This window comes from Alligator mississippiensis, chromosome 7 (genome assembly GCF_030867095.1).
Source record: "Alligator mississippiensis isolate rAllMis1 chromosome 7, rAllMis1, whole genome shotgun sequence".
Classification (NCBI taxonomy): Eukaryota; Metazoa; Chordata; order Crocodylia; family Alligatoridae; genus Alligator; species Alligator mississippiensis.
Window position 1 is genome coordinate 68,492,081 of NC_081830.1, and position 23,761 is coordinate 68,515,841.

The 23,761-nt window shown below is 41.1% G+C and overlaps 1 protein-coding gene across 6 annotated transcripts in view; it reads left to right on the forward strand.

The window, feature by feature from the left end:
- SMC4 (structural maintenance of chromosomes 4) overlaps positions 1–23,761 on the forward strand; it is a 71,008-nt gene that overhangs the window by 11,214 nt on the left and 36,033 nt on the right. For all 6 annotated transcript variants that reach the window (XM_019491658.2, XM_006272857.4, XM_019491657.2 and 3 more), the window contains 3 exons: positions 13,745–13,909; positions 19,102–19,229; positions 21,731–21,871. In XM_019491658.2, coding sequence (XP_019347203.1) covers positions 13,745–13,909; positions 19,102–19,229; positions 21,731–21,871 — 434 coding nt within the window. The remainder of the gene's footprint in view (positions 1–13,744; positions 13,910–19,101; positions 19,230–21,730; positions 21,872–23,761) is intronic.

Below are 23,761 nucleotides of genomic sequence, written 5' to 3' on the forward strand. Positions count from 1 at the left end.
CCAAGAATGGCTACATGCATTGACCTGTGTCAGATGAAGTTGCAGTCCCAATCCCCTTGTGCTAATATAAGAAATAAGTTATATGAGCCACCATCCAGTATAACAGTTCTGCAGATGGCTAGTATTGGATGCAGGAACTGAGAATTTCATGGCTTTGAGAAGGTCCTGAAAAAGTGCTGTTAGAAAAAACTAAAGGCTTTTTATGGCTCCAAATCTAAATTCTGTATGCAGCACTAATTAAAGATTTTAATGTTTCTCAGAAATGATAATAGCCTAGATATTAATCTGATTCTGCCTATCTGCCTGGTGTAAACACTTTGAAAAATTGGTGAAATTTACATATCTCTGTTCTGAATATTGGAAATCTAATCTTTAGATCAAGTGCATGAAATAACACATTCAAGCAGTAATGCATCTTTTAGTGAATAAAAAGTGTCTATATGAATACATCCCTTGAGCTATCAAGATTCACGTCACTTGTAATCCTAACTTTGGCTCAGTAGCTGTGCTTGATATTCTAAAGGGTATAGATAGATGCACACTGTAGGGACTTTACCTATATACAGGCCACTGTATTCTACCTGTAGTCTAACCCACTAGATTTAAAAAAATAATAAGGTAAGTATTGACAGTAAACTTTTTTTTGACTAAGCAACAGAAAAAGACGTTTTTTGCCTTACCAGAGCAATGAAAACCTCAATCTTTGCACAGGGTAGGTGCTTCCCTTTTATATATCAGACTTCCTTTTGATTTTTTTTTTTGGATTCTTTTACAATACATTGTCTGTGATAATGAAAACTCACCATAAAATGTGATGGAGACAATCATTTTTAACATGTATGATTAAAAAATAAAAACAAGAAATACTTGGATTTTTTTGTTTTAGGGGTGTGTGTATTTATAAATTATTTTGGTGGTATAAAATAATTGCTTTCATGGTGCACCTGGTATCCAAATTTTGATCACCTATACCTTGTTGCCATGTCTTCTGCCTGAAGAGCATCGGTTTTGCAAGCATCAGCTGGCTTGAGAGGTGCTGTGGAAGATGCCTTTCAAGTTGACTAATTTCAATTTACAGAAAATATTTGACCTCATACAGGTCCCTGGCACAAGAAAACAGAGGTGAAGAATTTGTTTAAAAGGTCTGCCTTCACCTTGCTGCTAGGGCTGTGTGAAGTGGCTGTTTCGTTTCGGTTTCCGATTCAGAGGGACAGTGATTCGGTTTGGTACTTCAGATCACTGTCCCGTTTTGATTTGGCCGAATCTGTTTCGGAGTTTCTTTGGTGTTTCAGCCCTAGGCTATAATGGGGAATCACTGAAATGCCTATAACTTTGTCATTTCTTGCCTGATTTGGATGAAAATGCAGGGATGGTAGCCCCTTCTGAGGATACGAAGCCTGCCACGTTTCAAGGAGACAGGTGCAGGGGTTTTGTGAAACTGCACCTCAAGTTGTTAAAACTAGTATCACTTACTGGCATTGGCAGCATGTGGTCATCCTGCATGCAGATCAGGGACCCACGCCCACCAGGACAAGTCTGGCACCACCCTGCAGCCTTCCCAGGGGGCATGGCCCCCAGATCTGTATGTGGGATAACAGCAGGCTGCTGCTGCCAGCTGGGGCCAGCACTGAGTTCTTCCTGGCACTCAGTGCAGGTCGCACAGGTAGACTTGGGTGCTGGCGCTAGCCCTAGCCAGCAGCGGCAACATGCTGTCACCCACATGTTCCTCAGTCAGTTAATGCAGAGCTTTAAAAAAAAACAAAAAAACCCCACACACACTGGCTGCAGGAGCAGCAATTGGGGCCTCTGGGCACTTGTGGTAGAGGCCCTCTGCAGCGCGGAGCAGCAGAGATCGCCCCCTTCACTCCCCACCTGGCACCTGCCCCATTGTGTGGGTGCAGTGTGGCTTGGCTGGGCGCTGTGTGCTGTCCGGGAGCTGGGGCAGATCCACATGTCAGCTGAAGCTCCCAGTTCAATTCCCCAGCTCTCTGATCGTTCCCCCAGCTCTTCCTCAGAGGTGTGGCCCCCTGGATCTGTGCACTGGGTTTCAGCAGGCTGCTGCTGCTGGCTGGAGAAGTAGCCCAGAGCTGCTGCCATCACCAGCTGGCAGCAGCAGTTTGCTGTCGTCCCATATTATTTGGGGGCTATGCCCCCCGGGGAAGAGCTGGAGGAAGCAGTCGGAGAACTGGGGGAAAGATTGAGGAGCTGGGGAATCAAATCGGGGACTGGGGATTTTATTACCCAGAGACCTGAACATTCCCCTAGCTCCTAGTTTGATTCCCCCAGCTCTCTGATTGCTTTCCCTAGCTCCTGGGTGGCGCAGGCCCTCAGATCTGCACATGGGGCTTCAGCAGGCTTCCACTGCAGGCTGGGGCCAGTGGCAGTACTGCAGTCTTCCTGGCACTTGGCATGGGCTGTGCCAAGCAGCTGTCACTGGCCCCAGCCTGCTGAAGCCCCATGCACAGATCCGGGGGTCTGCACCCACCAGGAAGAGGTGGGGAAATGATCGGAGACCTGGAGAATTGAACTGCAAACTAGATGTCAGTATCAGAGCAGTCTTTCCCCTCCCTCTTCTTAGTTTTTGGAGCCTTCCAGTTCATTTCGGATCTGTCTCAGAGCCTTCCATTTCAATTTGGATTCAGTGTTTCGGGCACTGAAACAGCCCCAAACACCTCCCGAATGAAACGGCTGCCAACATTTTGCACAGCCCTATTTGCTGCCTGGGGCAGGGGCCAGCAGATTGGAAGTAAGTGGCACCAGCAGGGCAGGACGGGGAGGGATGGACTGTGGGTTGCAAGTCAGGGGCACCAGCAGGGCCAGGGGGCTGTTTTCTACTTAAACTATTTACTGGGTCAGGACTGGCCATCGATGGCTACAAATGGGTCCTAGTACAAAGAAGTTTGAAAACCAATGATCTAGATCAAATCTTTGCTCCAGACAGTCACCCCTGTCTAAATCATGTCTCTCTAACCTTCACAACTTTCAATAATTAAAAAGATGTGGGATTTCTTATTTTATTTTGTCCTCTCTCTTCTATACACTCAACCTTTTGGATGTCATGTCTTATAGTCTTCTAATTTTTGTTGCTCTCCTTTGGGCTTTGTCCAGTTTATCCACATCTTCATGCTGTACAGTGCTCCGAGTGACTTGCATTCAACACTTAATACATCACAGTATTTCATTAACTCGTTCAGCTTGTGATCGACTAACCCTCAAATGCTTTTCAGCAGTACTGAAGCCTGGTCAGTGATTGCTTATTTGGTATATGTGTATTTAATTCCCAAGTGGTATATTCTATATTTGTTCTTATTGAATTTGGTCATATTTGACTCTCGTCCATTTTATTCATTACTTTTCCCACCACCCAACTAAGTATGCACTTCATTAATGATTTAGAGAGTGAAATTAAAATACTGAACCCAGAACGAACTACTAAAGGAAATCGCACTTATTACTAGATTAACAGTGAGCCCTTGATAACAACTACTCTAACACAGTTATCTACAGTTATGCAACCCCATCCCACTTATGGTAGATTCTTTTTTCCTTGTGAGGTATGTCAGATCTACTGCTTCCCTGGTACATGATCACTAATGTACTACTTCTGCACATTTTGTATTGAAACAGGAATTTGTGTGCCTCTTACTTGTGTAAGGAACACTCCAGTAGACTTGCAGAGAAACTGGTTTGGAAGGAATATGTACATAAGTGGTCATGCATTCAATTTACAGAAAATATTTGACCTCAAACAGTCAGTATGCTGAAAACTCTTGATAGAGGAAGACTTAAGTAAACTAGTATTCTCAGCCTCTATCTTCATGCTTCTTTTATTTAAAATACCTTCAATTTATTTAGCAAGCCTTTGCTAACAACTAAAATTTAGATGTATTCAGTGTTACCGTTTTCTTTTAACTGGTACAGAATCTTTGCAAAAAGAAATTCAGTCTTTTTTCTAGAGGCCTCTGATGATGTTTGGATTTTGGTACCTTTTAAAAAAAGAGAAGGTATTTCTCTGGTAGGCATAATAAAGTCTGGATACAAGTTTATAATATAGACCAGTGGCTTTCAATCTGTGGTCCATGGACCCCTGGAGGTCTGCAGACTTATGTCTAAAGGGTCTGTGAAAGGTAACTATGATCAGTCAAAAGTATGTGAATGTCCACACTTAATTCAAAGGGGTCTTCATCTCCATTCAAAATTTTTAAGGGTCCACAAATGAAAAAAGGCTGAAAACCAAGGATGTAGACAATACTATGACTGACTCAGTCTAGAGACTACTCCTAGTTTGTTATAGGTAAATACACATTTCACATACATTATTCTAAACCACTAAAGAGACTTTAACTTTCTACCAGTGGTTCCCTATCTAAATGGTTCATGGTTTATACAGAATCCCCACTTTTTCTATGAAAATTTGGTCAGGGTATTTGGGAGTCTGTAAGAAGCTGATGGGTTGGCAGTTGTCAGAAAGTAAAGGAGCCCCTTGCACACTGTAAGCTTAAAGACTTGGGGCTCTGCCAGAGCAAGGGAGAACGCTAACTTGAGCTAGGAACGGACTTACGGCTCAAGTTTAAACCGAAAGCAAGATCATAAACTGTTGAAGGTTTCTGGGAACAGAGCTTCTTCCATAGTTAATCCTCAAATGGTTTAGGATTGTAACCATACTTTTCCAGTTGCAGCCTACATGAATTAGGAGCCACTGGTGTAATGTGTTCCTTGAGGTTAATATTATGTAGGTAGATCTCCATGTTTCACACAAGATACAGCTTGTTTTTGGAAATGGTACAAAGCCATACATGTGTACTTGGGAAGGTCCAGATCAATTGCAACTATCACTATTCCTACTACAGAAAGTACTCTGCTTTGGTTTTACCTGGATTGGCCTACTTCACTTTCTCCAAAAATAGTGCAGCTGAAGTAATAATCCTTTCAAGCTCTGGATGTCTATTCAGACACTTCCTGTGTGTTGTCCCAGAGGCTAGCTTCCTGTTTCTTTCTAGATTAAACTCTCATTTCTTCTTTCATTTCAAAGCCTTGTATGCTACCTACATCTCTGCTCTCACTTCCTTTCATTCTTCACATGTACCCAGAACCTGCTGAGTAAGCTAGCTAGAGCTAAGAGACTTTTTTGGCTGTATTTGAGAGAGGATACCTTGAACTAAATCCCGTGTACCCAGGCAAGCTCGTAAGTCGCACTGAGTACATAAAGATGGTGCCTTCCAGTTATTATTCATTCACAGGTGATCTTTATGGAACATAGCCATCTTTGACCATAAGATCTAACTCAGCAGAGAGTAAGGAAGCTTGATTCAAGGATCCTGTCAAGATAGTAATAAGCTGAAAGGTGGAGGCAGGGAAAGGCAGAGTGGTTGATTTAAAAGTATGGATTCTACTAAACCTTTTAAATGTATTGTAAAGTACAGCTTACCAGATTTCCTCATATTTCGCAACATTCAGCATCTTTGTAGTGTTACAGCAACTTATTACATGGACTAGTAAGCTGTCGGTGTTCTTATTTGCAATGTAAATGTTTGTAAAACTCCTAGCAGCTTCCACAGATCAGAGCAAATATGCGATCTACCAGCTTTTTGTGGGAATCTGCAAGTATAGTAGGCTACTATTCAAGTAGTCCACTAAAACTGCTGGTCTAGAGAAATAATATAAATGATGTCTCTGAATTTTAAGGTATTTTTGTACTCTACAACAGTTCATCAGTGAACCAGAGTATTTTAATGCATACCCCCCCCCCCCCACACACACACACACTTTGTTTTGTTTTGGTTTTTTTGAAGTGGTTTAAAGGTATTATTGAAAGTTGCAGGCAGGGAATACCATTCTATTTACCCATGTACTATTAAAATTGTATTTACATCTATAATTATTTTAACACCCATCAGACTTTTTTTTTTCCACCCCAAGCAAAGCAGATTGAAGGCTATATGAACAACAGTGGTTTTTTAGTTTCTTTAATTAGGAGGGAAATTGTGTTTTTGAGGAATACCCAATCTGGAACCTGGGCTGCTCCATTACTACCTAAAGGTAACTTTTTATCCTCTAGCTAAGTGCAAGGCTTAGCATCCAGCACGGGCCTTTTTTAGCATCCCCTAATTGGCTACCCCATAGTCAAATAAATTATTTGCAAATATAGTAAAAGAAGAATCTAGACTTAACAGGTTCATTTGTTGAGCGCTACATCTTGTAAAGGGGTCATTCAATCTGCTGTTCCTATCTAATCTAGTGAGAGGCGAAAATCTAAAATCATTGCATATAAAGCATTTTGACAAATTCAGGTGTCTCTTAGACTTACCTAAGCAGGATTTGTAGAATAACTTCTTTTCTTCTGCTTCCCCTACCAATGGCACTGTCCAGTTGTCTTTTTTGTAGAAAATGTAGAGGGAAAATTATCTGAAATGAATTGGATGCATACCAAGCTCTTTTCAGGGCAGAGATTCATTTTTATAGTTCTTTCTCAGTTTCCTTTTAGACAACACTTTCTGTGGAATATCCTGTCAGGAATTTGGAGCTCTGCCTCAAGAAATATCATAATTTGATCTTAAATCTTCAATTGTATTCAGCCAAAGTTTTTTCTCCAACATGGAATCAGACTAGGACTTTCATGGCAGTAATTTTCTGGAACCTGCTCTCCCTCACCTTTCTCCAGCATATACTCCATTCCAGTTAACACAACAACTGTTTCTAAGAATCTATGCTCTACAGATCAAGTATCTTCCCAACAGGAATTTCCACTTGGAGATTAGAGACTTTGGTATGATCTCTGACATGATCCAAGGAACCTTAATTCTCAAGAACATTAACCTATCTGCTGATCAAGTATATACTTTTCTAACTAGATGCCATATCTACATATTGGATATTTTCACCAAGGCAATGAAATGTACCTTACCTGCAAGGTAATGTTCCGCCTTCTCCTGCAAAAACTTGAAGAGAAGAGATCTACAAAGATCATTTTAATTATATTGTGTGGAATGCCAGGGTATGTGACTGACACTCCCATAATTTCATAAAATGACTCTTTAATACAGGTTTCCCTTGCTTTATGCTGTACATGTATTTCTGGAAAATAGTGCATAACTCAAATTCACTTAAAGAGAACTCATTTTACAATGTAACGAATAGGGATACGTTCCAAGACCCTGACTGTACTGATCCCCAGACCCATTTCAACCACTTTTACAAGACAGTTTTGGTACTCACTAACAATACAAGCACAGAGCACATAATGGGGATGACAGCTACAGAAACATGTCACAGACGAGTGAGGAGCACAGATCCACACAGGTGGATTTTGGTGCGCGTTGGTATATTTTGGTGCGTGTCACTCCCACAACTGCACAAAGCAGCTGACTGTGGGCTTCCACCACACCGATTGCATGCGAGTGAATTTACCTTGCATATAATGAATTTTTGGTATAAAAAAGGTCACTACATAGCAATGACTTCGCACATACAGAACCTGCATAAAGTGAGGGAAACCCGTATCCTTAGGGAACGTGGGAGTAAGAGAGACCATTTAGTCCAATACCCTGTATTTCTAGAGAATGTAATGGAGGTTATTGCATTATGAAGGATGGACAGAAACAACTGCTTGCCCTATCTCTCCTCGTAACTACAAAATAACCTTTCCCCAACATTGTCTAATAAGCCAAGACCCTCAGTAGAAAAGAAAAAAAAATCTCAAAAACTACAGTTTAACTTGAGAATATGAGGCAAATTGCTACCAGTGTCTTGGGCCCCTGCAATTACAGGAAGTGAAGTGAAATGTGCCCAGATAATCCTACAAATTAATTATGTTTGGTAAAAAGGCTGTTTCTGAGGTTTTGGTTTTTTGTTGTATTTTTTTTTGTTAAGAACTCTGTTTTTTTCAGTGGAGTAGAACAAATTCTTCCTGACTCCCTATCTGGAAATCATTTTAACCCTGTGCTTATGAGCAAGATAACTGCTCAAGCCAAGCACATGAGCACTTTTTTTAGTGATATTAGTAGTGTAATAATACTAGTGGCGTAGGCCGAGCACTAGCATAGGCCGCTAGTATGCTAGTTGTTGGGGGATTCTTTCCCAACTCCTGCAAGTGGTAAGCAGAAGCGTTGAACCATGTGATTGATTACAATTCAAATGAAGTGCAATAACTACTGTAAGTCTGCTGAAAGGGGAAGGATTGAACAAGGGAAGAAAAGGGCTGTCCGAATGTTACATGCACACAAGCTATAAAATTTTCTAGTCTAGGTTAAAGCTTGTTCTTAAAAGGATATAGTGGGGAGGGAACTGGTTACTTTTAGGTAGGTGGACATGACTATTTTCTCTTTATTTCAGCTAATGCTGAAGATGCTACTATAATGCTTCAATGTGCTAATTACCATTTGTAGGAGACCACTTCTCTTCTTTGTAAAGTTCTTGGATTAGAGCTGGTCTGAAAACTCATGATTTCAAAACATTGTCAGTGAATAGCTACTTATAGTGAATAGATATTTTTAATTATAAGGCGAAAGGGAGGCAGGGTGGCACCTTAGAGACCTACTAGTTAAGAAGCATGAGCTTTTGTAGGCAACAACCTACCTCATTAGATGCTGATATTTCATTGTTGCCTACAAAAGCTTGTGCCTCTCTGAACCAGTTAGTCTCTGAGGTCTTGCCTGCTCTACCTGTCTTTCCACTGCCTATTATCAAACAACAGTAATCTCAGTACATTGCACTGTGGCTCACCTTTGTCTTGGGATTCCATCTTTGTTCAGGAAAGCACAACTATCCTGCCTCATCAGGTTCCTGCATTTCCTTAATTTTGAGGTGGTGGAAATGACCTCCAGTGTGAAATAGCTCCTGCCCTTTTATAACCTTCCAGCATACTCTGTCAGGTGACCTCCTAATCAGCCCCAGCAGCTGATCACAGCCTTTACCAGGTGATTTCATTGTTTTACAGCTTTTCTGAAATACTGGTGGTTTCTATATAGGAATTAGCCTGTTCGTTACAGAGGTTACATTTCAATGATGGAGCACTAATGCAAAGTATCTTCCATTGTTACCCTTATATTGGTGTTTTTTAGAAATTTGAGTCCAAGATAAATGGAAACAAGAGAGAGCACATATCTGTACATGCAAAGCAGAGTGCAGCATGATAAAGTTTGATAGATCTATCTATTGAATATTTAGATGTATATAGAATTCTAAGATGTATGCAGAAGCCTTAAGTATTACATGCAGACTTTCCAAATGGTCAAAGGATATACTTTTTCTTCTGTGGACTGTTACAGATTGTTTTCTTATGTCCTCTCATGTTTTATGTACACTTCCACTTTGATCATTAGTCTCACAAGCAGAATAGCTTGACACTTCATACCCTTGGGGAAAAACCTCTGATCTCTGGAGCAAAATTATGGAATATTCAAGGACATTTTTGCAGTTGCACCATTTATTATGTCATAAGTATAGAAAGATTATTCCATATATGAATGCACATAGTTATGTGGTTTATATTTCTTTATACTGAGTTATCACTGTAACAGAATAGTATGTGTACTGTATTCTCTTCCTTATATATTCATTCCCCTAATAAAAGGTGCATATATTTATGTATGGTAAACTGCTGAAAGGGTTTCTTGTTGGATAATTTTGAGATTTAAAAATGGGCCATAACTTACTTTATTAAAGAAATCTGTAGGTGTTAGAAAATACTGTCACCTTAAATTTTTCAGTTAATTACTTTCAACAAATAACTGATGACATTACTGACAGAAACCTTTTAATAATATAACCTGGTACTTTAAAAAAAGAAAGAAAAAAAGAAGTGTAACCAACTAAAGGGGTGGGAGTAGAGAGGATGTACTTAAGAACTACATCAAATGTGCTCAAGCCTATCTTTCTTTCCTTCCTCTGTCTGGGCTGCCTCCTTAGTTTTACTTCAGCTAGTCCTGTGTCCAAATAATCTTTAAAGATAGACTAGATCAATCATGTGGTTTATTAGCTGCTCTAAGTAGTTCTTGGAAGGTCACAACATAGTTACATTTTACCATATCAAGTATTATTAAATACAAAGTAAACTAATTTTAGAAAACATCCTTACGTAATCTATTAGTGTTCCTACGTACAATTTTTTCACAGTATACCTTCGTCAGATGCTGTGAAAGGCATGTAATGAAGTTAGCTCTAGCTCATAAAAGCTTATGCTATACATATCTCTAATTTAGTTAGTTTATAAAATGCAGATCTACTCTGCCATTTTTTAGGTTGACCTATTAGATGTTAAAATGAACTAATTTATAAACAATTTGGTGTTTTACTTTAAAAGTCCTAAACGTTTTGAGTTTCTTTGTGTATTGAGGACTATTTGAGCAAGCGCAAAAGGGAGCAAAATTATAATAGCAATCTGTTAGGTTTCTCCATGGTTTGTTTGTTTTAACAACGTATGAAAAGAAAATGTTCAAGATTCTAGAGTAGGCTTTCCTGCTCTAGAAACCTGGCATAGCATTACAAAAATTGAACTAATAATAATATTCTAATTTAAAATAACACCTTACACAGCCTCTGAGGATAAGATTTCTTCCACCTCTTGAAAATCAGGCTAGTTATATACTTTGCATCTAGCCAGAATTGAAAATATGGAAGTACATAATCAAACTTTGAAATGCCCATCTTGAGATTCTACAGTGCATAATGCATGTATAATGTCTTCAGTGAGAAAGAGTTAAAGACAATTTTCTACATGGTATCACTCAAAGCTATAGAAGTCTTATTTTAATCCAAGCAATTACATCTTTCCTTGGGTATAAATAAACCAATGTAGTGAGGAGTGTAGAGAGGACCAAAGAAACACTTGTAAAACCTCCCACAGAAAGTTGAGAGGGGAGGATGAAGAAAATCAACTTGAATAATTAGAGAGCTGAGAATCAAAAACAAACAGATTTATAGAAGCTAAGGGAGGCAAGATTGCAAACAGATTGTAATTCTACTCTAAGGGTAGTTGTCAGCTCAAGGAGGATTCCCAGTTCAACTGTAATTATCAGAAAATAACTATATTTGTTTTGATATTCATAATGACTAAGGAATAAGAACACATGATTAAGAAATTACAGAAAAGAAATTGTGTATCCTTTCCTAAATAAATATCCATAGACATTAATAGTTGGAAGAGAATACAGAAGATACTTTTGCAATATTTGATCAAAAAAAGAATGTGCAATTCATGTGTACTCAGTTTTTATAGGTTTCAGGGTAAGAAAGTTACTACTATATTTTACTTTAATGTGACAGGATATGCAGATAATGAAACAAGTAAACCAAGATATGTAAAATTATACAAGATACAGCTTTGACTTAGATATTTTTTTCTCTCTCTCCTGTTCATTTGTACTGGGTTTGAATATGTTTTATGGAGAGGAAAATGTAGGGCCACTAGGTGTCATACTGAATAAGTGATAATGAAACCTCTCTTACCATGGTACCGAACAACCTCTTTCTAGCATAAGTTTAGGACTGGCATTCTAGTTTGGTTGTGCTTGTCAGCCACTTTTAACACTGATCTTTGATCTTTTATTAAAATCTTTATCTTTTTTCCTATGGCTACTCTTGTCCTCATTAGTTATTGTCTCTTTTAAAGTATCCTCTTCCTCACCCCTTCAGCTTTCTGTCACGATTCCACAGGTCTCTGTTTACTTCTCTTTCATCTCTTCATTTTATTATTTGTATTTATCTCTAAACATATTCAACTATGCTTTCTATTTGGGTAACTCTTGGCTCTCTCTATTCCAGAGCTCTCTTGTCTCTATACCTAGGTCTCTTTCATCTCTTCATGGAGGTTTAGCTGTCAAATTGAGCTTAGTATATTTAAACTTACCCCCAGGCCTCCTCACTTTTTCCTGTCCCAATAACTGGACACTGCCATAACTTGATGGTACATTTATCTTCAACAAGGGTGCTGTGCAGTGCTGTACAGTATTAGCACTGTTAGACGTGCAAACACCTACACATGATTTAGAACAGTGTTTCTCATCCTCTGGGTCACGACCCAAAAGTGGGTCAACAGAAATATATGAAAGAATTGTGAACAAACTTTAAAAATGGATTCTTCTTTAAGGAGAAAAATGTGGGAAATCGTGGCTTTTCCCTTGAAGGCTGCCAGATTTCCAGCCTGCAAGGGGCTGCTGGGGCCTGGGAGCAAAGCACAACAGGTCAGGAGTCAGGGTCACTAGGTCAGGACTGGCCATTGATGTTTATAAATGGGTCCTGGTACAAAAATGGTCGAGAACCACTGATTTAGAAGATAAACCTGGAGATTTCAAATAGGAATCCATGGTGTCAAAAACATTCTGACCTGTTGTAGTCTTTCTGAGTTCTTTGGAACAGAAAAATTGCTTTATTTTTCTGTAGTGAAACAACGAGTGACAGCTAAAGCTGGCTTTTTCTGAGTTGTGCCTTGACTCTAGCGAGAGGTTTCTTGATTTTAAAAAGATTGGGAGTCACTGCTCTGTAGCTTGGACCTCTCATCTAGACAAGACTTTTCTTACCCATTCCTAGGGATTAACTTTTGTCCAGGCTGTCATCTCGTTTCTATTACTACAACATCACTATTCACTGACTTTGACAAATGGGGACTTGTCTGCTCGTATCCTTAAAGTAGCTTTCTGTAAAAATTGTTCTTAATACATTTCTGTGATTTTCTTTTCTTTTCTTCTGCTGGTTCTTCTCACATCAAGCAAGTTTACTCTTTTTCAGTTTCAAGGGCATTCATAATCTGTTATCAGCCTCTTATCACCTTCTTATCTTCAGTGTTTAAATAGAAACTTTTTCTCTGATCAGTCTATGGGCCATCCTCTATCCCAACTAAATATATTTTCCCATGAGCACCTTTTATGCTTTTTCTCGTGCTGTCCTTCACCTACTGAGAGAAACTCTTTTCAATCAGAAGTTTGTTCCACTTACAGGAAGAGTAGTACACGAACGTACACGCATGCACGCACACACAAGAGTAAGATGTTATTTTGAGCTATTATGCAATTGTCTTTACATACACTACACAAACATAAATCAGGACAAAAATATTTCTTGAAACAAAATTTAAATTTTATAGTAGATGTTTGATTTTTAGTGTATGATTTGGGGGGGGGGGTCGGTTCCGCAACTGCTCCCCCTTCCAAGGAGTACTTATGGGGGCAAGGGGAGGGACTTCCAGTGGGGAGGGAGGGATGGCCCATGGGACTTGCAGTCCCAGTTTGCAGTGAAGTTCCAGTTGGATAACAGACGAGTCCACATAATCAAGAAGGTGGTTTTGAGAGATTTTGCATAAACTAACATTCTTAATAGGATTTCACTTCTGATTAAACTTACTTAAAAAAACAAAAAAGGAACTTGGCATATGTCTTGGAGTGCAGGTTTTACTACGTTTTTTTTTTCTTGTAGACTGGGGAGAAATGGTACAAAATCTATATAGTGCTGAAGTGAACTTTAATTTGGACTATGAGCTTTGGAAGGCAGATGTAGATTGTATCAGGCACCACGTTCATTTCATTTGGTCAGCTTCCTGCTAGATAGTCAATGTTGTAACTAGCTATTTTGGATTATTCAATTTCTGTTTGGAAATACAGAAATATTATTTCTTATTTTTCCATGGTTTGTTTAGAACCTTTAAGATCGTTATCTTTTTTGCGTACAATTGCCTTATGGAAATTTAGTAAATTTATTGGTGAAAAAAATTGGACTGGTCAAATCTAGATTACTCTTTTTTCTTATTTTAAAGGGAGAAGTTGAACAGATTGCAATGATGAAACCAAAAGGCCAGACTGAACATGATGAAGGTATGCTCGAATATTTAGAAGATCTAATAGGATCAGGACGGTTGAAAGAGCCTATTCAAGTTTTGTGTCGCAGGGTTGAGACATTAAATGAACAGAGAGGGGAGAAGGTGAGTCTTGGAAAGTTTTTTGTTTGTTTGCTGTATATAAGTCAAAGAAAACCAGTTATTAAGAGATGGAACTCTTAATTTGGGGAAAATACTAGAAAACGTTAAGATATCTTTTGGCTATGCCAGGAATTTCATTTTGAAAAGTGCCTTTAAGAGGTGAGATTTAAGAGAGATTTGTAAGTTGGTCTAGTACTGAAGAAATCACCTGAAACTAAAGAAAGATCTTTTAAACTGACATCTATTATCTAATTTTCCTTTAGTCTGGCTTTATAAATAGTTTGAAAATAAAAAGCTTTTGATACTACCTCTTAAGTTACCAGCATTTTGGATCACTCAACAGTGGTTGGCAAGTACTTCATAACTAGGCAGCACGGTTGGTCCCAGTGGATAATTTTCTATCTGCAGACAAGGGAAATGTGTTCATGTTCATGCCTTGGAATCTTTTTGGAGCATTTAAAACTTGATCATAATGTACTGCTATCCCACTTTTCTGGAACCTTCTAAGTAAACTTCAGATAACACATCTCTTATTTTCAAAGCCCTTTGCCTACAAAGCTGCACAAAGCAAAGGCCCTCATGTACTCTGTGTTGTACAGCATTTTAACAGAAACTATTGGGAAAGCTAGTGACATAAAATCATCATAGAAATTAAAGGCTGGAAGGGACTTTGAAAGATCAAGTCCAGCCCTCCTACTCTGGGCAGAAATACTGTTGAGATCAAATGATCCCAGCATGCTGTCTGTCCAGTCTCTTCTTGAAGACTTTCAAGGTTGGGGACTGTACCATCCCCTTGGGAAGTCTATTCCAGATTCTGGACATACTTACCATAAAGAAATTCTTCCTTGCATCCAACCTGAAACCACCCTCTAACAGCTTTATGACTAGTACTACTTGTCCTCCCCTGGGGTGCCCTAGTGAACAGTTTTTCTCCCAGCTCCTGATATTCATCCCTTACATATTTATAGATGGTCACCAAGTCCCCCCCTCAGTCTTCTCTTCCCCAGGCTGGACAGTCTCAGATCCTGTAGTCTTTCCTCATAAGGCTTGATCTCTAGGCCCTTAATCATTCTTGTGGCCATTCTATGGGCCCTTTTAAAATTCTCCATCTTTTTAAGTGTGACACCCAAAACTGGACACAGTATTCTAGCTGGGGTTTCACCAACGCTGAGTAGAGAGGAAGTATCACTTCCTTAGGCCCTGCTTGTGACACATCGGCTAATGCATCCCAGTATGCTATTAGCTCTGACTACAGTGTTGCACTGGAGGCTCATGTTCATCCTGTGATCAATCCCAAGGTCCCTTTCAGCCATCATGCTGGCCAGGACATCAATACAAGCGGGACAAGACAGACCAGTCAGTTCCTTTGTCTCACTTGTAGATTTCTCTATGCCTAGATAAAAGTTCAATAGCAACTTTGACATGTAGCTAGCTGCGTGAGAAATATTTTTTTACGGTATTAATTTCCACAGGGATCCCAGTCTGGGATTATGATCAGGTTTCTGGAAAATCAGTCTTCTTTTCATACCTTTCCATTTTTTAGAACAAATCTGTTTCTTGCCCTTGTTCATGCAAAGATCTTGAAAGTATGAACAGAAGATAAACCAGGTATTTATTGATTTAAGTCTGAAAAATCAGGTAAGAGGTATATGTTGCCTTTTTAATTAAAGCCCTCTAAATTCTTCACTTCTGTGGTCATGAAATTTAGCATTTTTTCACAGTACCACAGAATTGAGCATTTTGCTGAGAAATTTACTGTGACCACATGCTTAAATGTTTTTTTGGGACCTGCTTGTAACTACCTCTTTCTCCAGCTTCTACTTCAAGGGAATTAGACTATATTCCCTGTACCTTGCCCCAGTAGAACAAGGTAGAAGAGCACTTATCTGCCATCTTTGCTTTGTCACTCACAACCTGAATTTTGTCTCTGTCATGGGTGACTGGTGCTGCCTTAGTGGGAGGGGGGGTATGTGCCCCCCTTGCAATCAGTTGCGCTGAACGGGAGAGGGGGGTCCCCTGCGGCTGATCCTGCCAACTGGGGGGAGGTCTACCTGTAGCCAATCTTGCTGCGTGGGGGGACCCCCATGGCTGATCCCTGCACTGATGGCTGTAGCTGCTTCTGGGAGCGGCTACAGTGATTGGCTGGTGCTTGCAGGGGGGACCGTGGCGCTCCCGCCCGCCCATTGGCTGAGCAGTGTGTGTGGCCGGTCAGGGGGTGCACATGCACCCCCGTGCACTCACTACTCATCACCACTGGTCTCTGTATAGACCAAAAGTGTTCATCAGTCTTCATATATTTTAGCTATTATAGTAGCTAAGAAACGACATCACAATAGCTGGAAAAGGATTCTAAGGGTCACATGTATCTACTAAAAGGAGAAAACATTTCTCTTTTTGGAGATCAAGCATTTATTTTTATGAAGGAAAATGCTAATTTTTTCAAGAAGAATATACATTTACAGAATCAAAATGCTTTTTTAATTAAGTTTTCTAATTGTTATATTTGTTGCCACTATGCATAGCCAGCGGTCAAGCCTTAGATCATTAGGGTAAATGTTACCACATTTAATATTCGAGACCATTAACCTAGCAGTGGATCTTCTGTTCCCAGTAATGTCCAGTTGACTTACAGAAATGACTTAACCAGACGACAAATTCATGATATAACTGCAGATCTTCAAAAACTGCAGGAACTTTTCCTGTAGAGAAATGGTACTTGTTGGTACAAGTTAATGAAACTGTGTGTAGTCATTTGTCTAATGCTTAAGATTACTTGAGTGGGAGTTTGAAGAACTTGAGTGGGAGTTTGCAGATCACACCAAGCTGGGGGGAATAGCAGATATGCAGGAGGGTAGGGCTAGGATTCAGAATGTCCTAAACATATTGGAGGATTGGACTAAAAGAAATCTCATGAAGCTCAATAAAGACAAGTGAAAAATCCTGCAGTTAGGATGGAACAATCTCATGCGCTGGTCGGTACAGGCTGGGGACTGACTGGCTAAGCAGCAATTCTGCAGGAAAGAACTTGGGGGTTACAGTGGTCAGTAAACTGAATATGAGCCGACAGTGGCCCTTGGTGTAAAGAAGGCTAACAGCATTCTGGGCTGCATTAGAAGGAGCATTGCCAGCAGATTGAGGGAAGTTATTATTCCCTTCTGTTTGGTGCTAGAGAGTCCACATCTGGAGTACTGTGTCCAGTTTTGGACCCCCTTCCTGCAGAAAGGATGCGGACAAATTGGAGGGAGTCCAGCAGGAGGCAACAAAAATGGTGAGGGAGCTGGGAGACATGATTTATGAGGAGAGGCTGAATGAACTGGGCTTATTGAGTCTGCAGAAAAGACTGGGAGGGGATTTAATAGCAGCCTTCAGTCACCTGAAGGGTGGTTACAAAGAGGATGAATCTAGTGGGGTAGATGATAGAACAAGGAGTAATGATCTCAAGTTGCAGCAAGGGAAGTTTAGGTTATATATTAGGAAGAACTTTCTCACTAGGAGGGTAATAAAACACTGGAACAGGTTACCCAGGCAGGTTGTGGAATCTCCATCCCTGGAGGTTTTTAAGCTAGCTATACAAAGCCGTGGCTGGGATGTTATAGTTGGGGGATGATCCTGATTTGAGATGGGGGTTGGACTGGATGACCTCCTAAGGTCCCTTCCAACCTGAATTGTCTGTGATTCTCTGAACACGACAGTCTTGTTTTGATGCTCACCGACTATTTCCTACAAAGGTAAAGTTCTTAAGCTTTCGAATAGTTGGCTCATTATTCGGCTGATATCAATGTATAGTATTTGCACTGATGGTGCTTTCATTTTGACAGGAAAACACAGTAGCCTTGTAACAGATTCAGTCTGCATCCTATACAGTTTTAGATATGCTGTTCGATTCATCAGGAAGCAAAAGCTGGTCAGACTTCAAATTTTGTAATTTTGGCAAAAAAACCCAACTAATTTTTACATGAAAATGTCTTTGGAAAAAAATCCCCTACAAACTCCTACAGGCAAGGATTTTTAGTGAGGAGGATGTCAGCGGAGTAAGAAAAAAATATTTTATTGGCTAGATTCATTGTGAGTTTTATTAAGGTAAGCCCATCAGTGCATACTATTTATATGGGCAAGTGACATATGTAGTTCTCTTAACACTGAAGTTGTTGGCTTTCAAATGGCAAAGATGTGACTAGCTTGCTTGAACTTAAAATGGAAATATTTTACTTGCTGCATATGTCACTGATCAGCATCAGCATACACTGAATGATACTTTTTGAGTGCAGAATAGGAAATGAACTTTCAGCATGGAGGCCACAAATCAGTTTCAGGTTCTTCCCTGAATTTCCCATATTGCAAAGCAGGTGGTAGATCCCAGATAGAGAAGCAGGAGGTCCTAGGGGCATTTTGTTATGGAATTTGGAAAAGAAGCACCATACTGGAACAATGAAGCACTCTCAGCCACATGAAGAGGATTGAGTATAGAAGATGAAACATGAGCAGGAATTGGGATCTAGAGTGGATTGGGGGACCTGCATTCACCAGAGGAAGAAAAACCCTACAAAACTGAGCTACATTCATGCCTAAATGCAAAGTTGATTTATTTCACTTTATATTCCCTCAAAGTATTCCATCCAGTTGTTTTGCCTTACAGCTAAGAAAGAAACTTTTACTATCATTTTTGTTTTGCAGTAATGGGGTGCTGTTATCCTCTAATAATGACAGACATGTAAGGGAGAGGTAGATTGAAATGGATGCTATTTAAAACCTTTTTCAAGGTAACACAGGCTATTTAGGAGGACCCCTGAGGGGAACTGGTTCCAGGTTATTTGGGGCCAGAGGCCCAGGTAGCCTGTCCAACCCAAGACAGAAATCCAGTAATGACTGCCATGAATTTCTTTTCAGTCAGCTGCCTGGTTATGATGATTATATACGGACTGTGTTGTGTATGTGTGTGTGTGTGTGTCTCTCTCTCTCCACTAACCCTGGAATAACAGACTAGATCCCTTCCTGAAAAATTTCATAATCCTAAATAGTGTTCTCATGTTAATTCCTGAGAAGTCTGTGGGAGGTTTTTTTCCTTATTTAAAAAAAAAAAAAAAAAAGAACCCTAAACTGCCATATGAAGTGTTATGTTTTTCTCATTGCATTCATTAGTTTTCCAAAACTGTTATTAGGCAAGACAACTTAAATTCTATATTTATATTTTCTAGTTAAATAGAGTTAAAATGGTAGAGAAAGAAAAGGATGCCTTAGAAGGAGAGCGAAACAAAGCCATTGAATTTCTTACTTTGGAAAACAAAATGTTTAAGGAAAAGAATCACATTTGTCAGTACTACATGTAAGTAACAGTTCCTTGCTCAGCTTTGGATAGTGGTTTCTACAGTTCATATTATTACTTACCTCCTTGCTTCCGTAATAATAGTTGTAAACATTGTTTGCTTGAGCCTCCTGAAACAGTCACTTTGCATTAAATAATGACAGTTGGAAATGAATGCTAAGTAATATACTGAGAGCTTTGTTCCTGTTTATTCTGAATATTAAATTAAAAATATTCTTTATTTTAAATGGTTAATATTAGCACAGTAACATTTTTTAATAGTGCCAGGTATTTCCTGCTTTTTTAACTTCTCCTTTTCTTATATTAAAATAAGCTGACAGATATAAAGGGATGGGGGGTTTTTGTTTGGTTTTTTTTTTTATATATAAGCTTGATGATTTTAAAGGTTATCTAAGAGTTTCATTTCTGAACTGTGAAATCTGTGGATTTCTTAAATTTAAATTTGGCAGGCTTTGTAAGCAGTGATCAGCAGGGATCCTGGCTTTTCCTGATTAAAAAATAGCAAATTCTCTGGTAAACTTCCCCCCCCCCGCTCCGCCCCTTTCCATTATTAAAATTAAAGGCCTGAGCCCCACAGCCGCTGGGGCTATGGGGCCAGGGACCCAGGGCTGCAGCTCCCTGCCCACAACAGAAAGCAGCAGCTGCTGCAGCAGGAGCATGGAACTGGCTCCCCCAATGCTGCCTGCCTACTGCAGGCTCAGGTAGGGGTGGGGCCAGCTCCTGGCAGCAGCGCACACTCCCAGGTGGCAGTGGGGACCTGCGCCCCACAGATCCATGTGGGGGGTGGGGGCAGGGTGGAAGCCCACTGTGTGTGACTTCCCTGAAGGGCTGATAGTGCATTGATCTGGGTCCATACACCTTGGGCCAGGCAGGCACTCCTGCAGTAAGCTGGCCAGGGCCTGAGGGAACGGGGAGGTGCTGGGGAAAACCCCACATAGAGCGCCCACCCAGCCAGCAGTGCGTGGATTCGGAGCGGTGCTATACTGGCTCTTCAAGGAAGCAACACATGGAGGCACAGAGCCTGCTTGGGCTGAAACCACACTGCTCCGTGTCTGTGTACTGCCAGCAGGGCAGGCACTCCATCTGCAGCTTTCCCCAACACCTCCCCGCTCCTCAGCCCCCAGTCAGCTTCCCGCAGGAATGCTCACCCAGCCAGCAGCGCGTAGACTGGGAGCAGCGTGCTATCGCCAGGCTGGGCTTGTCTGAGGGCAATGGGCAGGGCTGGCTCCCAGCAGCAACGTGCGCTCCCAGCAGGCAGGGGGATCCGTGGCCCCCAGATCTCTGCAGGGGCAGGGTGGTTGCATGCTGGGGGCTCATGCTTCCCCTACAGCCAATGCAGTTCAGCGTGTGTGACCTGGCGTGAGGGGCACAACCCTATGCTGCTGCCCCAGTGCACACAGGGGAAGTGTGGCCAGGGCAGCGCAAAGTTCGGAGCAGCAAACAGCTTTCTTGCGTCCCCCCACTGTGCGCTGCCATGCTGGGTTGCACATGCTGCGCTGTAGAGGCCTTGAAGGAGTTCAGCAGAGCAGGGAGCGCAAGCCTGCAGCTTGTACCTGTCCTGCCCCTGCACAGATCTGGAGGCCACGGGTTCCCCTGCCCCCCGGGAGCGCATGCTGCAGCTGGGAGCCAGCCCCGCCCCCCAGACAAGTCCAGACTGGCAATAGCGCACTGCTCCCAGTCCATGCGCTGCCAGCTGGGCAGGCACTCCCCCGGGAAGCTGGCTGGGGCCTGAGGAAGTAGGGAGGTGTTGGGGAAAGCTGCACGTGGAGTGCCTGCTTGGATGGCGGCACATGGACCCAGAGTGCCACAGTGTCGGCCAGAGCAGGCTCCACGCCTCCATGTGCAGCTTCCCTGAAGGGCCAGTACCATACTGCTCCGGGTCCACGCACTGCCAGTCAGGCAGGCACTCCATGTGGGGTTCCCCCAGCACCTCCCCATTCCCTCAGCCCCCAGCCACACACCAACACACTGCCCCCCACCTGCCCTACTGGCACTTTCCCCAGCCCTGCCAGTGCCCCCCAGCCATGACCCGCAACCCCCCAGCCCCCTGGAAGCCCCACTTACCTCACAGGCTCCAGGAAGAACAATGAGCCTGAGCCAAGCCTTGGGTGACTGAGAGCCTCAGCCCCTGCCGCCGCCCCCCCCCCCCTCCCCCGTTGGGGGTTTTCCCCAACCTTTTTGCAATCAGCTTTTGCAGGCTGGGAGTCTGCCCTCCTGCAGAGCTCTTTGCAAAAGTGGAAAATCAGCAGGTATCTCTGCTAAAAGGGAAAATCCGTTTTTAATCTGATAAAATCGGGAAATCCATGGTTTTCTCAGCATCAAGACTAGATCATTGCATTGAGGTTTTGTCTTAAGATTTGCTGTAAGGTGTTTTGGGGGGGGGGGTTGCTTTTTTTTTTTTTTTAACTTCCCAAATCATTTTTTAAAGAAGAAAATCTTATGAATTTGACATAAAAGTGGCTTCTTTGTAATCCCCAATTATGTAAAACACTTTCTTGTAGCTATGACCTACAGAAACGGATAAATGAAATGGAAACACAAAAGCAAAAAATTCATGAAGAGACTAAAGATGTTAATGAGAAGAGTAGTAAACTTGCTGATGAAATGAAAGATAAGACTAAAGCCTTAAAAGATATAGAAAAGTAAGTGTTACCATTATCTTAAGTTATAATAGCACTATCTGCATTTTTGTGAATATAAAGCTTTTAGTGCTGCTGAGTTATTTTTGTTTCAAAGTCCATATTGTGTTTTGTTCTCCACCCTCAAATAACAACACAAGTCATAAATACTCCTGCTCTGCTTTCATATGTCCAGTTATGTTTAACGGGAATTGTATGGAAAAAATTAGTATGTGGCATTTTCTTACGGACTGGAAAAGCATTAAGTGCTCCTTCATAAGGCCAACTTTGTGGCATGCCTTTTTAGCCTCCATAATTTCCACAGTGAATTTCAATATTTCCATCCTTTGCAAGGAGGCAAAGCTGCTGCTATTAGGCTGTGTTTTCCCCAAGAGTAGGCCTCTTTCCCCAGTGACCTCCATTCTCCCAATACAAAGCAGGTCACAATCTGGTTCCTACCCTGGTCCTGGAACAATGCAGTTATGTCTTCCTGTAGAGTACAGTGATTCTGTAAATTAACAGTACAAAATAATGCATTTCTTTAGACAACTTTTTTTTGTATTGCTTTTTATGATTTTGGCCTAAAAGGTATGGGTTTTTTTTTTTTTACTTTCTTATTCCAAAGATATGTCAGGAATAGAGTCCTGTTGGTCCTGGCTGCCAAACTCCTTGGAGTGTTATTGGCCATTAGTTGTAGCTTTGGGGTTCTTTTTCTTCTTTCTATTTCACATATTTTTTTCTTCAGTTTTATGCAGACCTTTAAGGTAAATTGTTTTTTTTTTCAGTTTGTCATTACACTTTTTGCTTTTTTTAATGTTCTTGGATCCATGCATAAAATAACTAATATTAGTTAGTTTAAAAAATCTGGAGCTTTCAAATGTCTGACAGGTGTTTGATCCCGAGCATGCTGGATTCATGAGGTTATACTGTAGCATATTTTAAGGAAACAGAGACTGAGAGGTAATCTTAAAAGTTTGATTTATTTAATCTAGCCAAACTAAGGTTGAAAAGGGGATTTAATTACTATTTATAAATATATTTGTGGAGTGAATATTAGGGAGAAGTGTTTAAATTAAAGAATGGACAAAGTTCTTTGGGTGAATCTGATATCTTTTATTAGACCAACGTAAATAGTTGGAAAACAATTATTAAGCAAGCTTTTGGGTTCAAAAACCCTTCGTCAGGCTAAGGAAGTTTCAGCAGTTGGTGTGTGCTCTTCCTGGATGGAATGAAAAGTAAAGAAGCCAGAGGCTGGGCTGGTATGCTTACAAGACAGGTAGTCAGTGAAAATGTAGATTGAGGAGTCAATGGGTGAGACACAGGCGGGGGAGGGAGGGGATGATGAAAGTGGAGAAATGCAAGAAATGCAAAACCTGCCAACACATCTCCACCACCCCCACTATTACTACACCCCACAATAGAGCCATCAGCATTCCTGGATCTTACAGCTGCACCTCCAGAAGTGTAATATACCTCATCCAATGCACCAAATGACTTGATGGAAAATACGTAGGAGAGACCAAACAACAACTGCGCACCAGAATGAATGCACACTGGAAATCTAGCAAAGACAGAAATACCCAATTACCTGTGGGGGCACATTTCTCACAAGAAAACCACTCTCTCTCCAATTTCTCAGTCCTGATCCTCAAAGGAAACGTACAAAACACTTCCCAGAGACGAGCCTATGAGCTCCACTTCATCAACCTCCTGGATACTAAAAATCATGGACTAAATATAGACATTGGATTTATGACGCATTATAACCTGCCTGACATCTGACTCCCCAGGTATCTCTCCACTTTCATCCCCCTTCTCTCCTCCTCCTTCCCCCCCCCCCCCCCCCAAGCGTGTGTCTCACCCATTGACTCCTCAATCTACATTTTCACTGACTACCTGTCCTGTAAGCATACC